The sequence below is a fragment of the Amblyomma maculatum genome, chromosome 1, assembly GCF_055883805.1.
Source record: "Amblyomma maculatum isolate TAMU_Amacu chromosome 1, ASM5588380v1, whole genome shotgun sequence".
Taxonomy (NCBI): Eukaryota; Metazoa; Arthropoda; class Arachnida; order Ixodida; family Ixodidae; genus Amblyomma; species Amblyomma maculatum.
Genome location: NC_139344.1, coordinates 205,800,317 through 205,816,334, shown reverse-complemented (window position 1 = coordinate 205,816,334; position 16,018 = coordinate 205,800,317). Strand labels below are relative to the sequence as shown.

The 16,018-nt window shown below is 45.6% G+C and overlaps 1 protein-coding gene across 5 annotated transcripts in view; it reads right to left on the bottom strand.

The window, feature by feature from the left end:
• Usp10 (ubiquitin specific protease 10) overlaps positions 1–16,018 on the bottom strand; it is a 109,896-nt gene that overhangs the window by 81,397 nt on the left and 12,481 nt on the right. For 4 of the 5 annotated variants that reach the window (XM_084590083.1, XM_084590087.1, XM_084590084.1 and 1 more), the window contains exons 2-5: positions 12,109–12,199; positions 1,770–1,859; positions 1,227–1,293; positions 988–1,151 (exon numbers count right to left, since the gene is read on the bottom strand). In XM_084590083.1, coding sequence (XP_084446209.1) covers positions 988–1,151; positions 1,227–1,293; positions 1,770–1,859; positions 12,109–12,132 — 345 coding nt within the window. In that variant the 5' untranslated portion in view covers positions 12,133–12,199. The remainder of the gene's footprint in view (positions 1–987; positions 1,152–1,226; positions 1,294–1,769; positions 1,860–12,108; positions 12,200–16,018) is intronic. The other variant, XM_084590086.1, reaches the window with a different exon arrangement.

The following is a 16,018-nucleotide window of genomic DNA, read 5'->3' as shown; positions in this document are numbered from 1 at the left end:
GTGGCATGCCGCTGACCATCGCCATAGTGCGACAAGGACAAATAAAGCGCAGAAAATGTGTTTGCTGACGATCTGCCAACCGATATCGGCTGACGAAGATCTGTGATTGCGTCTTAGCGTAGCGATCACTTGGTGCGTGTTCGCCCCGCCGGGGTGGCGCAGTGGTTACGGCGCTCGACTACTGTTCCCAAGGACGCGGGATCAAATCCCGGCCTCGGCGGCCGCTTTTCTACGGAGGTGAAAAGCAAGGCGCCCGTGTGCTGTGTGATGTCAGTGCACGTTAAAGAGCCCCAGGTGGTCGAAATTTCCGGAGTCCTCCACTACAGCGTCTCTCATAGCCTTAGTCGCTTTGGGACGTTAAACCCCACAAACCAAACCAAACTCGCTACGTGTTCAACACGGACTGCGGTGCCGTTTTCGTTTGCGTACTGCAAGTTTTGTGATCGGAGAGAACAGCGTGTAGGCAGGAAACAAGTAAACGGTGCTGAGGCTTGTTTAATGGGGCCAGAGTGGGAGCTAAGTGCGTCACAACGTTACAAATTTCATTCATAGCGGGTCCTATGCTGTGCGTTAGTTTCATGCCTGGCATGTGCTCCGGTGAGGCATACGCATATATCATTAGCGTTGTCCTCGTCTCTCATGCAATTGCCTAATGGGGAGCCCATCCTTACGTCACCTAATACGGCAATCACGAGACAATTTGAACTTTTAGGGGCAAATAAAACTAGAAATATTATGGTCGCCTGCAGCTCCGGCAACGGATGCATGCCCTTCAGTGCCCAACTGCACCTCTAGCGGCCAGCGCTGACCTTATATTAAACTTTGGCGGGAGTTTCGTGACCAGAAAAAAAGTATTGAGGGACTGGTAACACTGAGGAATTCACAACATGATTTCTTACACTCTGGTTTAGCTGTAAGAGCACAACTACAAAGGCTGCAGGACACAGCAAATTGGGGGGGGAAAAAAAAAGTGTTGTAAACACTCACTTCTTGGCTGATTACATGCGGATGATGATGGCTTGGTGAATACTGGGGAGGTGGATATATGGGCTGAGGCTGCATGTAAGCTGCCTGCATATCAAATGTCTCCTGTAATGGGCTGCCCAAAGCTGTCTCGGGGTCCAAGGGGCCAGCACAGCCCAAGATGCCTGCTGCAAGATTAACAAAAATATAAGATGTATTGCTCACTGGCACAATAAAAGCAAATATGAAAAATAAAGTCTCACATTGGTCACAGGGCACATCCTGTTCAGTCTCCAAGCAGTCTGGTTCATCCTCATCCTGCCAAGGCAGCTGCAAAAAAAAGAAAGAGAGAGAGTATGGAGGTATAGCATATCGCCACTCCCACGTAGCTTCCTTCCGGGTAGCTAGCCCAGAAATGGAAGTTTCACATCAAAGATTGGAATTAGGTGAAAACTAGGCAGTATGAAGCAAGTCTAAGACTGAGAGGATCAGAAATGCAAAATCAATGTTCGTTACCCCACCTTTCAAACAAACTACTTGCCAAACTAAAATAAGCAACACAAGGGCGATGGAGGATGCCGGCAGAGGCTGTAATGAACCTATGCTGAATGCTCCCATGGTTTCTCTGCTGAATTCACAGCATAGCCATTTTTAAGTAACGTTTTCACACATCGAGTGTAAATTCCTACTCTGTTTTTGAAGCAATAGTAACACTGAATGAAATGGCTGAGTTTACGTAACATGAAGTTAACCATTATTGCAATACTATAAAAGTCAGCACAGAATAGTTCAAGTTCACAACTCACCTCTACACAATCACTTCCATTCCTTAGGGCCTCATGTAGTATTTCCTTGTCTTTAAGTGGTATGTCATCCCAGTTGAAGAATTCATAACTCTAGAAAAAGAAGGGGGGCGGGGAGGTGGGACAAAAGGGCTCATTGAGTGCTAAGGCTTACATGCTGCTCGTGGACATGCCATGCACCACCTGCTCTTGTTGCATTACCTCAGGACTATGACATGTTATACCCTTTGCAATTCTGCAGTAATCGACATACAGTTGAAGCTCACTACAACAAAATTGACTGGGCACACGAAACCAGCCCAAAATATCATTTATTTCCAAAGAAGTTGGTTAGCTTCTGCATTTTTTTTTGCGACAAATGCCATGGCATGACTTTCGCGCTCGGTGAGCAGTTGCATCGCGACGGCATCATGGTGAGCACCAATATATCTGCAGAGCACATCAAATGATTCCATCACATTTAGTGCAGATAATGGTGCTAAATTCTCTGTGTCGCTGTCATCATTCGGTGATGCGACACTGTGACGAACGCCCTCAATTATGGCTTCATCATACACCTCCTTGTGAGCTAGCACTTCACTGTCACCAGCGATGTTATCGTTGATGTCATCATCAGCCGGCACATCTCCGAAGTCTTGAAGGGCTGCCCATACCGCATTGGCCTCTGTGGAGGGTGGAGCCATTGTACTGCAGCCTTCCTCGTCCGACGTGGAGTTCGCTGCCAGTTGAGCATCGGAGTGAAAGCCCGCATCCACAAAACAGTTGCGGATGATACTGCGCCTGGTTGCCATCCACGCTGCTGCGACAATCTGTACAACAATGTACAAATCCACTTTGCCCGACCGGTGTCGATGTTTAACACCAACCGCTGAATCAGTCGGTGTCGATAAGCGCTTTTAACGCTATTGATAACACCTTGATCCAGCAACTGGATTAAACCCGTGCTATCTGGCAGGAAGAATCTGACTTCCACGCTTTGCAACCGACTGTCTTCAACGTTATGTGTCAAGCAATTGTCGATGAGCAAACAAGCCTTACGGTTCTTTGCAGTCATATCATGGTCGCAGGCGGTTAGCCATCCTTTGAAAGTGGCCTGTGACATCCAAAATTTTTTATTGGCAAGACATTTGTCGGGCAGGCTCTTGCCATCTTTGAAACACCGCACACCCTCACACTTTTGCCAATCACCAGTGGGCAGCGCTTGTCAGACCCGTCCATGTTGTAGCACAGGAGCACAGTAACACACTTTTATTGCGAAAGCAATACTACGACAGCCAAAGCGAGACCTCGAGTGGCCGCAGCTATGCCGTGAAGAGGCATAGCTACAGTCTTCTCATAAAAAAATCAGCCTGCCATGACATTTGAATCCACATTACCCCTATGCCACGGGCAGGAGCTGCCAACTCGGGTCACTCCTTTCATATGGGAGGGTGATATCAGAATCAGCCTGCCAGAACCGCTTACATTCTCGTTACGCCTATGACACGTCCATAGGGCTTGGTTGAAGCCTGACTTCATATGTGGGCTGGTAGCTTACGCTCTCGTGTCATATCCTTTATATATCATATATATGATATGATATCGTCATATCATATCATAGGCAGCTGAGGCCCTCATGCGCCAAACTCGGGGTTTACATATTTGTTTGGTGAAAGGAAGCAAGCGATTATTTTAATACACTAGAGTAGGTTTAGGATGTTGGCATCTTTTAAGAAATCATGAGAGAAGACGTTTTAACCAGTGAATTTTCTCTTAAGAGTAAGCTAGGATGTAGGGGTATGTAGTTATCATAGAACTGTGGGAAATGCTTTTTTCTAAGTTGATCGAGTTTTATACAGGATATTAGGATGTGGTTTATGGCGACCACCTCTCCGCAGTGTTCGCATATGGGTTTGTCTTTCTTTGCTAGGATGAAGTTAGAGTCAGGTGGGTGTGTCCGATACGAAGGCGGCATAAGATTACTTCAATAAAACGTTCTTAAAGGCTGCATGTTTTCCATTCTTCTATAACTGGCTTTACTAGGTACAGCTTGTTATTAACTTCGTTATCGCATGCATCCTGCCACTTTTGTCTCAGTGTTCTTCGTATGAATTTTATGGCATCATTGTGTGGAATCTTCACTTTCTGTACTTAAGCAGTGCAGGAGGACGCGGCACATGCATCAGCCCTCTCATTACCGCCGATTCTAATGTGGCTTGGCACCCAGAAAAATTTGATATTAAGTCCTTGTGTTTTTGCTACCACTACGTAATGGACTATGTCCCCTACTAAAGGTTCTGTAGCATTTTTTTGATGTAGTGATGCAAGTACGCTCAGAGAGTTTGTATAGATGATACTGTTTTCGATGTTTTTGTTGACTATTTTATCTATTGCTAGGGATACGGCGTAGCATTCGGCAGTAAATATTGAGGCACACTGTGGTAACCTTACTGTTTTTTTCCTGTTTGTCTTCTATTACTGCACTGCCTACATGAAATATTGTCTTCGAACCATCTGTATAAAATGCCTTGTGATCACTGCATTTCTCATTTAATGCCAAGAACTCTTGTATAATGTGTTCATGCGGTGTTTGTGCTTTGCAAAGGTCACATACAGTAGTGAAGTTGTACCAAGGTGGCAGTGGGTCAGGTCTCCGTGCAATATCAGGAAGTGCACCCAGCAAGTTGAGTTCCCGGCACTGCACTTCAAAACGGAGTATGAGAGGTCTGATGGATCGAGGTTTATTGATGTACAGTGTTCTTGAGGGGTAGTTTGTAAGTATGGAGTAACAAATATGTTTCGGTAACGAACGAATTTTCAGGACGTATGAAAGCGTATGCATGGTCCTCCTATATTTTAGTGGCGGTTTGTTTGCTTCTACATACAGACTTGTCACCGGCGACGTCCTGTATGCACCAGTTGAAAGATGCAGACCTAGGTTATATACTGGGTCCAGTCATTTAAGATATGACGGTCTTGCTTGACCCATAGACCACGCACCCGTAATCTAAACAGAAACGTACTACTGAGCGATAGATATGGAGAAGACATGTCCTATCAGTGCCCCAGTGTCTCCTTGACAAAGCTCGAGTGGCTTTGACTTTCAGGTTGTTTATGTGTGGGAGGAATGTGAGCTTCTTGTCAATCGTTAATCTTAAAAATTTGTGTTCGTTTTATCGGGAGTATGGTTTCATTAAGGTGCAGGGTGGGATTGAGCTGCAGGCCTCTCATGAGAGAGAAAAGAACAGCAACTCTTTTCTGCGGTGAAAAACCTAAATCCATTTTTTTTTCTGCCCAATTACTAAGTTTCTTTAATGCTAGTTGCATCTGTCATTCACACGCCCATAGGCTGAATGATGTGCATACGATTTGGAGGTCGTCAACATAATGCGAGTACATAACAGACTATGGGATTACTTTGGCTATAGAATTCGTTTTTACAATGAAAAGTGTAGTACTTAATATGCATCCTTGCAGTACAAAAAATCTTTTAAGCAGTTCAACATTCTGCCGCGGACTCCAAGGTCTGCCAGATCGCGAAGTATCCCAAATCGCCAGGTGGTGTCGTATGCTTTTTCCATATCAAAGAAAACTGCGAGACGGTGCTGTTTATGTATGAAGACTTCTTGGACTGTGTTTTCAAGCCGAACTAGATGATCCAGTGTTGAGCAAGCTCTTCTGAAGCCGCACTGGTGGGCATCAAGGAGTTCACGAGCTTCAAGAGTGAACATTAACCTTGTATTGAACATGCTTTCGAATGACTTGACAAGGCAGCTAGTTAGGGCTATTGGCCTGTAAATAGTAGGAGAGTTTGGCAGTTTTCCAGGCTTCAGGAATGGCACAATGACAGCCTTCTTCCAAGCATCGGGCATTTTGCCTGACACCCAGATTTTGTTAAAAAATTTCAGGAGTGCTTCTACTGCAGGTTCGGACAGATGGGCTAGCATTTGATAGTGTATCTCATCGGGGCCTGGTGCAGTTTTCTTGCCATTAGTTAATACTCTATGGAGTTCCTGAACTGTAATTAAGTTATTGCAGGGTTCGTTGGTGCAACCATTTGTAGGAAGTCTCTGTTTTTCTGCTGTGTTTTTATACTTTAAGAAGGAGTCTGTGTAGTGTAGGGAACTAGAAACATGAGAGAAGTGTTCTCCCAGTAGATCAGCCTGCTCGAGAATACTTGTTTGTGCATCAGGGTGTGTAAGGAAAGGAACTGCAAAAGGAGAGAATTTGCCATCGAGTTTGCGGACTTGCTCCCACATTTTCTTTGCTGTGATGGAACTGTTTATTGCAGACACATAACCTTGCCAGGATCTTTTTTCAGCATCATGTCGAATATTTCGAGCCTTAGCCTTGCCTTTTTATATTTAGTTAGGTTTTCCTGTGTAGGGTATCGACGAAATATTCCCCAGGCTTTGTTCTGCTTCTTTTTGGCCAGATCTTTCCATTCCTTCGTACTACTCCCGAAGTCTGGGGGATGGCTAAATGAGCAGCGGCAATGATACGTTCTGTGAACTTTTCATATTGCTCATTAACATCGAGGCTGTCCGAAAACATTTTTTCTAAAGCAGCATGTTTTAGGGAGAGTGCCCAGTCGGCCGGCTAGATACAGTTTCCAACGCCGTGGTTTAGTAAAGGTGATTAATGGTGACGATGTTAGACTGATGGGAAGATGGGAAGATGAACACTTCCATAAGGGTTGTCAATAACATTTCATCTAAAATCAGTGAAAAGACTGTGAAAAAAAGGACAAATCAATGCAACTCCTTTTTCCAGTGCTTGAACAGTAAGTGTGTTTGCCCGTGTTCAGGAGGCAAACGTTGTCGAGAATAAAATCTAAAATCCGACCTCTGGTGTCCGTTTTTTTCACTTCCCCAAAAGGATGAATGAGCATTAAAATCCCCTACTAAAATATATGGCTCCGGTAGTTGCATTAAAATTGCTTGTAAATCATTAAGGGCAATAGTAAAATGAGATTCGATATATAAAGAACATATTGTTATTGTTTAAAATGCACCACGGTGACTGCAACAGCTCCAAATGAGGTTTTAAGGTTGATTCCTCGTGTCGCAATGCCACCTTGGACCACGATAGCAGTGCCTCCAGAGAGCCTGCTTGAATTCTGTCGGTCGCAACGGAAGACTTGATATCTTTTAAGAAAGCTTCTGTTCTAAGGTACGAGATTGGTCTCCTGGAGACACAACGCAACTGGAGAAAATGAATTTAAAATGTCAGTTATATCAGTGTAGTTGTGCAAAAGCCCGCGACAGTTCCAGTGAACTAGAAATGCCATGGCGGCGAATTAGTTGGGGATAGGGTTAAAAATCTATGTTGTCGGGTCTTTTGGACCCGTTATTGGGACTTCGTCCCTTCTTTTATGCTCGAAAGAGCTTTGCCGCCGCTGCTGCGGGGGCGAGGGGGGCAATGTGTCCATCACATCTTCAGATGAGCAGGACCTTCGTGCAGAAAGCATAGATACACTTGTTTTTGACCTCGCCCCTTGGGACAAGGCCTTTAGGCCTGCTGACCTGGGGGTCGGCGTGGCCTGTTTTGGGGGTAGTGCAGTAGCACTAGCTACATCCACAGGGGGCGCAGATGGCCCTGCACCACGGTCACTAGACGTGACCTGGGCAGAAGCTGAGGTCTGAGATGACGCTGCGCCCTGTTGTGTCATCACAGAGTAAGTTGGATTCTGCGCCAACGAAAGCCGCTTTCTTGCCTCTGAAAGTAATATTATCCGTGACTTTCAAGGTTACAATCTCTTTTTCCTTTTTTCATGTAGGGCAAGATCGTGAGTAGGCTGGATGATTGCCTTCACAGTTCACGCAAACGTTTGCTTCGGTGTGACAGTTGTCAGTGCCATGTTCGTTGGAGGCACATTTTGCGCAGGTGAGGCGGCCTCGGCAGCTCTGGCCATCTGCGCGGGTTGGGAATGTACAGTCTGAGTGAGTTTTTGGTAGCCTACTTCAACTGAGTCAGGAAGGGTGCTCAGTGCAAATGTTAGCACAATGTGTTTAGTTTGAATCTCATTATTATCTCTCCTGATTTTGGTCTCTTAGTCCTTCTAGTAATTCCTCCTCAGTCAGGTATTCGCGATCATTATCTGACATGACTCCACGAACTGTATTGAGTGACCTGTGGGGGCTGATTGAGACAGGAACGTCCCCAAACGACGTAACGGTTGTTAGCTTTTCACTCTGATGGTTATAAAGCCCTTCTAGGAGGAGGTCACCATTTGGTAGTTTAATTTTGTAGCCCTGACCTATGGCACCTGTGAGCGTCTTGATCACTAGGAATGGAGAGATCTGACGAGCAGTTTTTTCTGGGTGTTCCGAGTGCACGACGTGGAAGCGGGGAAAGCTGTTGACACATTTTGTAAAGAACTTGTTTGTCACATCGGTGTGCCCTCTCTTACTGGGAGGGTGATCAGTTTTAGAAATAGAAGAGGCCATGTAATTCAATTTTTGCTTGGTTATGATACCAGCCGCCCACCATGGAGTCCAACAAGGGGGACGAGACAGGAGCTTGAACAAGCACCCTGCCCACGCGAGCTGTACATCTTAACTATAACCTAATATGGTGCAACACAGGGTAGTTACTCCACACAAGGTTAACCTTCGCCGCCGGAAGCAAGGAAAAACTAAGAAGGGAGGATAGGAAAAGGCGACTGCCGATTTCCCCCAGGTGGGTCAGCCTGGAGGTGCCGTCTATGGGAAGCGTGGGCCAAAGTGGTGTGTTGCCTCCGCCGAGGGGCCTCAAAGGTCCAAACACTTGGTATCAGCTCAACCACCAGGACCCCCTTTTCCCCAGACACGGCGATGCCATGCACGGCTAAGCATGGGTGCTGGGGTCCGTGGTATCTCACAGTACACACAAACAGCTGCTTTAACAGGTGCCCCGTGCGGCGGATAGGGAAGAATGTAGCAGGAAAAAGAAGCTTCCACCGTTGCTTTCTCAATTCAACTAGGGCTAACCAGAGCTAGACCACAACTAATTTTTTGCTACGCCTTCCTCCGCTGCATTGCTGGCCCTTCATGTGAAAAGTCTTGGAAGGGAAGAGCTCGTAGAAAAGTCCAGTTTCATCGGCACTGTAGATGTCTGATGTGGCATACTTCTCCATTAGTTCCAGCACAGTAGTTGACGTCCAAACAGATTCAGCGTCAGCACCTGCAGAGGCCGCCTCACCGCATAGCACTTTACCAACGGTTTCATGCTTGGCCTTAAAATGGGTCAGCCACCAGAGCTGGGTTTGAAATCATCGATGCCCAGAATACAGGCATAGCCAAGCACCTTTTGCTGCAGCATGTTTCTGCTGAACGGCATCATCCTTGCACGCACGTCGAGAAACCACGCCTTCTCAGGGTCCTCGTAAGCCACTAGCGTCAGCTTTTTCCGTTTCGCGGATGGGCTATCGAGTCTTTCGACTTCAGGATCATTGACAGCATGCTCTGTGAGATGCCGAATTCTGCTGCAACATCTCGCTTTTCCCTACCACTGGATACCGCGCTGATAATTCAAGCTTTTTCTTCAAGAGAAAGGAACTTCCGCTTCCTAGACAATATCGCTATGCTCGTATCAATTGCAGCGCACAAGCACGAGTGGAAAAAACCAAGGGAAACATGCCGCTGCTGTTGCTAGGCTACTGCGTCCTTTGGAGACGGAATGGTTGTGCCTTTGGCTTGAATAAAACGGGAGCTTGCATCCGCACCTTGTCGCAAGGCAGCCAGCCCGATTGTCATCACCACCAAGTAATGGTGGTCGGTCTTCATGTGCGTTTGAACGAGTGGACCATTCGGTTCCAGCGAAAGTTTAGTGAAACAAAGCAGCGTGAACCTACGTACATAGATGGACGGCGATATGCTTGTTTTATTGTTAGATAGATTTTTAAACCCAGCTTCGCATAGCAAAATTTCGCTGAAGCGGAAATGCACCCCAAAAATGATTTGTTGTGATGAGCAATTTGTTCCATTACTTTCTATGGCGAGCTGACGGAGAATTGGAAATATTTCGTTGAAGCGACATTCGTTGTAGCAGGGTTCAACTATATAAGAGTAGTCGAGCATACTTCCGTGAAATCTTGAGAATTCGCCGAAGTATCCAGCTGCAGCTAGACACAAAGCGACATTTTAAATGACAACAAGCAAGAGTGTTACATGCTGCTTATGTTGACAACTGAAGGATGATATTTTAATATGAAGTGCAAATGGCTAAAATGCAAGGGGAGTCTCAACCTGAAAATCAGACAACTGCATCTATAATTGCCAGCAGGAACAAATTTTTTCAAGCACAAACAAGTTTTGACACATTAGTAAAGATACTGCAATGTCTCTTGGCAATGCTGCCAATGTTATTTAGCTGAAAAGCAACCATTGCATTGCCCAATGCAGCTGAATATAGATGCTGGTTGCAATTATTTTTATTTACTGCAATTGTTTTTGTTATACTATTACAATGACTACTAAGTTGTCAAAATTTGGCATTTTTCTTTATGCTTATGTCCACTACAGCTTTTCAGCCCCTGACCCTTTCAAAATAATGTGGTGAATGCTCCCTGCTCAGAGTCAATAAAAATTTTTTTTTTTTCCAATGACGTATATACAACAGGCAAAATACTGTAGCACAGCATACTAGTATCAACAGGACTGTATGCAGGAATGTTGAGAGCACTGCAACAAATCTGTCCCAATGTGTGCGCATATCTCATTCCGCAATGTTCTGTTGCCAGGCCTCCACAAAATGTGCTTGTGGCATCTTACCTCAGATGTACCATTCCCCCCTTCCCCCCCCAAAAATGCAAAGTGCTTCAAGCTAACGAACTACAGTCGATCCCGGATGTATCGAACTCGAAGGAGATCGCAAAATAGTTTGAAATATTGACAGTTCCGATACATAAAACATGCCAACAGAACTACTATGTGACCCACGCTTACGGCACGCTTCCTGCTAAAATATGCGTCCTGCCGGCAACTCGCAGCCCACCGCTCACCACGAGGACCACAAGGGCAGCGTGCATGAACTAAGGCATCCAGCGTCACCTTGGGACAGGCATTAGAAAGAGAGGCACATCTCTACGTCCCATTGCGTGTGCATGAGCTTAGTATTTCACAGGAGTAGATCGGAGTGTCAGGGCTTGCGTCCTGTGTCGCATGGCACAAATGCCTTTGGGGGTTGGGGTTGACCCTAAGGCACTGCAGACAGTGCTTTGGGAAAATCCAGTTCTGATAACAAGAGGTCTAATTTTGTTACTGGTACACTATAAACGTCACAACTGCTCCTACAGCAGTGAAGCAGACCATGTAATGCCACTGCATGTAGTGCCATGTAGACCATGTAGTGCCACTGCAAGCGTTGCATCGAACCCAAGCTTCCCAGCATGACAGCAGTGTCGCGTTAAAAACTATCATACCAGCCCGGAGGTCTCATTTAATTGGACTCGATGTTCACCTCGTATAGTGGTTTTACACCATTAGCTCTGCCAGCAAGCGGCCAGGGATGTGCAGCCAACCTGGCTTGCATGCGAGCAGTGACCGTGCAGTTCAATATACTGAATGTGCCCCTGAACAGGAGTTCGATACCACTCCTATACATACGCATTGGATTTTCAAAGAGATATTCTGAAAGTTCGATATAAGCAATAATTCAATATATCCTGGATCGACTGCAATATGAGTGTTTCTGACCCAAATCTGTGCAGCATGGATGTTCAAAATCCGCATACGTTGCCCTCTGTGCCACACCATACTCTATAAGCAATGATACAGCAAGCAGCAAGATTACTTAAATAGATTTTACAATAAACCTATTCCAACAAAACGAAGTGGGTTTTATTGTCCTGTACAACGAACGCTAAAAGAACAGGTCTGAGCAGAGCACACATTTAGCACTGAGGCTTCAGGCCCTGGCACCCTGATACCAGCCTGAAAAAGCTAGGGCTCCTCGCACCGTTTGAAGAAACTGGCTTGAGCATGCACATTTCTTAAAACGGAAATAAAGCATCTAGGAGCAACCCCAAAGGGAGTGGACCCAGTAACGTCAAGGAAGTAGAGTGTATGAGTAAATCTGTGTGAACATGCAGACGAATGATAGAGGAATTGTAAATACATGCAATATTTTGTGAGACAATACAGCCTTTGTATTTACTTAATGTGAATTGATTGGCCTGATAATGCTACAATAACTTGGCCAGTTTGACCATAACGTGGAGTGCATGATCAAAATACTGTTGCAAAATTCCAGTATTCTACAAAGCAACCACTTTTACTCTGCGGAGGCTTTGCAGCTCATCTCATGAATTGATACCTATCAGTAACATGTCGTCGGAATGCGAGTTGTGCATGCAGGTCAAATGGCACTTCAATATGCTCACCTTTGCAGTTTTCCTTAAACTCATTGTCGGCGCAGATGACAACAAACTTCTTTCAGCGCTACTGGAAACAGCTTCCGTTCAGAGAGACCACCTGCAACGAGTACCTATCTTTGTCAAAATTAACCTTAAACTAAAATCAAAACAAGATGCATTTGCAGACTCCCACCCCTGTACTTTCCCCCTCATTGCTAAGAAAAAATGTCGCCGAGTAAATTACGTTCATCCAGATTCAGGCAGCTGGCTTAGAAACTGCATAAAAAAGGCAAGAGGGAAAAGACTGGAAGGATACCCAAGTACACTCAAAAGACTGGCAATCACTGGCACTCTACACTGGTTACCGATACGAGTGCTGAGAGGGGCATGATGCTTTGGTGGCACATCAGGCAGTGTGTAACAAAATGCACTGCTTTCATGGACTGAAAGAAAGCACGAGACAAAAAAGCAGCCGTATCAGAAACATAAGCCAATATATATACTATATAAAGGAACACTACACAATGATTTTAGAGCTCGTAAAGAACAAAATGCAGGAGCCAATGGCCAGGAATGATGCAAAACCCACTAGGATAAAGGGACACCAAAGACAGCTCTATCATAATTGTAATGCAAGCAAAACTCAATAGTGTAGCATCTTGTGACTGTCACTTGTTCAGCGGCAGAAGACATCTATTGCAGAGATAGTAACTGTTTTTTTTCTGCCCGTGATTCAAACTATTCTAAATAGGTGGGTAAAATGACACAAACCAAGGCTTAAATGCCTACTCTGTGACTACTTGTGAACCGCGAGTGGTGTACTCTAGCAGCAGTTGCTTTGTTTGCAGATTAAAGTGAACTTTTTGCCCGAAAAATGTGTGCTGAAGTGTGCAATACGGTCAGCAAGCATCGATGTTAACTGGAAAAAGGCCGAAAATGCTTTTACACCTGGCAACAGTCGCTGCTGGCGACGTAGAGTTTACGCAGAACATGATGTAGGCTTAGAAAAATGGTGTGAATACTTCGATTTATTCTTTTGGTGTGAGATCTACGCTCGCCCTTTGCCACTTTGCCTTTTTTTATTGCCAAGCTTTGTGACTTTTTTTTTTTATTGCCAGACTTTGACAGACATCAAAATATACTGCAGGAAAAAAAAAAAGTAAAAACCGCCAACTCCTATGGGGTGAACGGTGAAAACATGCGTACTACTTGGCAGCGCGTTGCAGCTCATGCACACTAAATTTGACTATCCAGAAGCAAATGCTGCATGCGGTTTCCAAACAAGTTGGGAGCCCTAATTTAAAACGTGCTTGAAAAGCCATGCCCTTCGTTGGCCGCGAATATCCCTCCGTAGGAGTCCTACGGTAGGACAAGCACATTAACGCGCTCCCCCGACAGCGCTGCACGTCCGAAGACTTACTGCATACCCTCGGGCGACAGGCAAGCCATAGATGCGCAGGGTGCAGCACAGACGTCCACACAGTCCCATCACGCTTTTGGTGCCCTCCAGCTTACTGCGTGCAACACGCTGTTCCCCAGAAGTTCACCGCCACGCTCGACTCTCGAGTCCGGCTGCGGGCGAGCTCACCATTAACGGTCAAATCGCACCTCAACTCAGCACTCTGTAGGCTCCGAAGAGTTCACCTATCCGGCGACTTGAAATGTGCTCACACCACAGAAGCGTAATGCGATGGTCAACTACAGTACTGTCGGCGGCTGACCACGGTTATCTATGCTTGGCGTGAGCGGCAAGAACAGCAGCAGACTAGCCACAGCCACACCCGCAAAATGATAACGTGCCAGAAGTCCCGGGTCGCTGTCACTCTCAGGTGATGCTTTAGAGAAAGGTTTGGTGCATCTTCGTCGTATTCGTTTTTGTGAAAAGTTTAGTATACTGGTAGAACGAAGTCCACACAGCAAACGAGCGATGAGATGTCCGCCATATTTGCAAGTGGAGTGGCGGTCGAGGAGCGGCCAAGGTAGCGTCGTCGCCGACTCGAGATTCTAGAGAAAAGTTTTTTCTGCCGCTAGAGGAGCGATTCAAGCGGAGGTTGCTTTCTGAAACGAAAAAGAGGCCTCGAGGGCCACTTGGAGTAGAAGTTCGAGTGAAGGCGTGTTCATAAATATGGCGGTTATTTTTTACTTTCAAGTATCTAATTTTAAACCTTATAACTTCTCCCAGCCTTGCTTTTTTCTCTAAGCAGCCAGGGATGGCAAGTAACAACAATTTCGTGCAGGTTTACCTTGCATAATAAATCAGGTACTCAACCTATATAAATGTCACAGCAGATTTTGCAATAGGGAATCACTTGCCGTGGCATGAACTTTTGAGGATAACTTGGAATTTCTCCTGCTGCTCTGCGTTCTCAATTTTAAACCAAGACATGTCAAAAACGAAACCACGAAACGGAAGCACAGCGAAACGAAACTGACCGCCTGTAGCGCCGCCAAGCATGGGTTTTCTCTGCCTTCCAAAATTTAAAGTCTTTTTACCTTCCTTGCAAATTATATATCACACCTGCCAACCTGAAGACCTCCACAAGGGGGAAGGGCATTTTTTAAATTTTTTAAGGATTAACCTTTTGCAGCAAAGCGAGCTTACTCACATAGTCGCAACCATAAGTGAGACCCATGCCATGGAGAGTAATGTGCAAACACTCCAATGGGGAACGATTGATTTTTTCAGTGATTTTGCTGTTGCCGACTTTGCCTGCATGAGAAACTTCTCTGTGTAAGTTTGCTCAAAACAAGTTCCACTCTGGTGCCCTTTGACCATCAGCAGACTTTCGAGCATTTTCTCACACACAGATGAGCGGAACTCAGTTCCGAGTTTTGTTCACAGTTCTAAATATTCTCTCGCATTCAGCGTTGCTGTGGGGAATAGAGAGGATGCCCAACATAACAGTTGAAATTCTGTGGAACCTGAGCGATCCGTTGACACTTCGAACATTTCTTAATTGTGACCACTGCACGTCGCCCGTTAACTCATTTAATCCTGATACTTTGACCACGTACGCTTGCAAGTCGGCAAATTCGACTTCAAGTGCGTCGATTGCATCTTCCCTTCCTTCCCCACTCTGCTGAGATAGAATAGCAGGGAACACCATAATAAAATGACGTGCACAGCTGAATGAAGCAGTTTCGAGACCTTGCACTTGAGCAACTTCAGCCATCTTGAAGTTGACGTCATCTAGCGGGAATTTATGAGGAATATAATCGCATGCTGCTCTGAAGTACAGCCGTACAGCAGAGAACTGCTCTTTCATATATGCTCAGTGTAGCAACTACAGAGTAGCTCCATAGTCAACTTCCAGCAATGCATGACATTCCTTGATAACACCTGGGTGCACAAATCTAGTCAGGAGATCCTTGAAAAGGTGGTTCAAGAGGCCCCTCAGCACATGAATCTGAGGAGCCTGTGCCTGAAGAAGGGAGTTTGTCTTCTTAAAAATCGGTACAACATTCTGGAGAAAAAGGCAACATGCACTGCTTAGCTCCGATGACAAAAAATAAAACAGGCATTCTTCACGGGTCACCTGGCTGGCTACTCTGGATTCCTCGAGATGAAATTGCCGTTTTTTTTACTTGAGGTCCCCAGAATGAGCCCCTTTTCTCTTTAGCGAGTGCTCATCATTGTTGGTGCTTTTCTTCCCGAGGCCTTCAGCAGTCTTGAGGAAGCGAGTAGCAGACTTTGGGGTCGGCATAGGGTTCTTGGGGGTTTGTGAGGAGGTCCTTGAAATCTCGTAGGACTCCAAAAACAAGCCTTGCTTGTTGCACTGCTTTGTTTCTGAGAAGAAAAAGCTAAGTAGTGGTTTCCACTGGTCTAGCAGCTTTTTCAAACACTTCCCACACAACAGCCCACGTGTCGGCGAATGTTCCAACATCTTTCTGACCTCGACGACATGTATCTTTTGAAACCCTTTAAGCCGATCTTTTC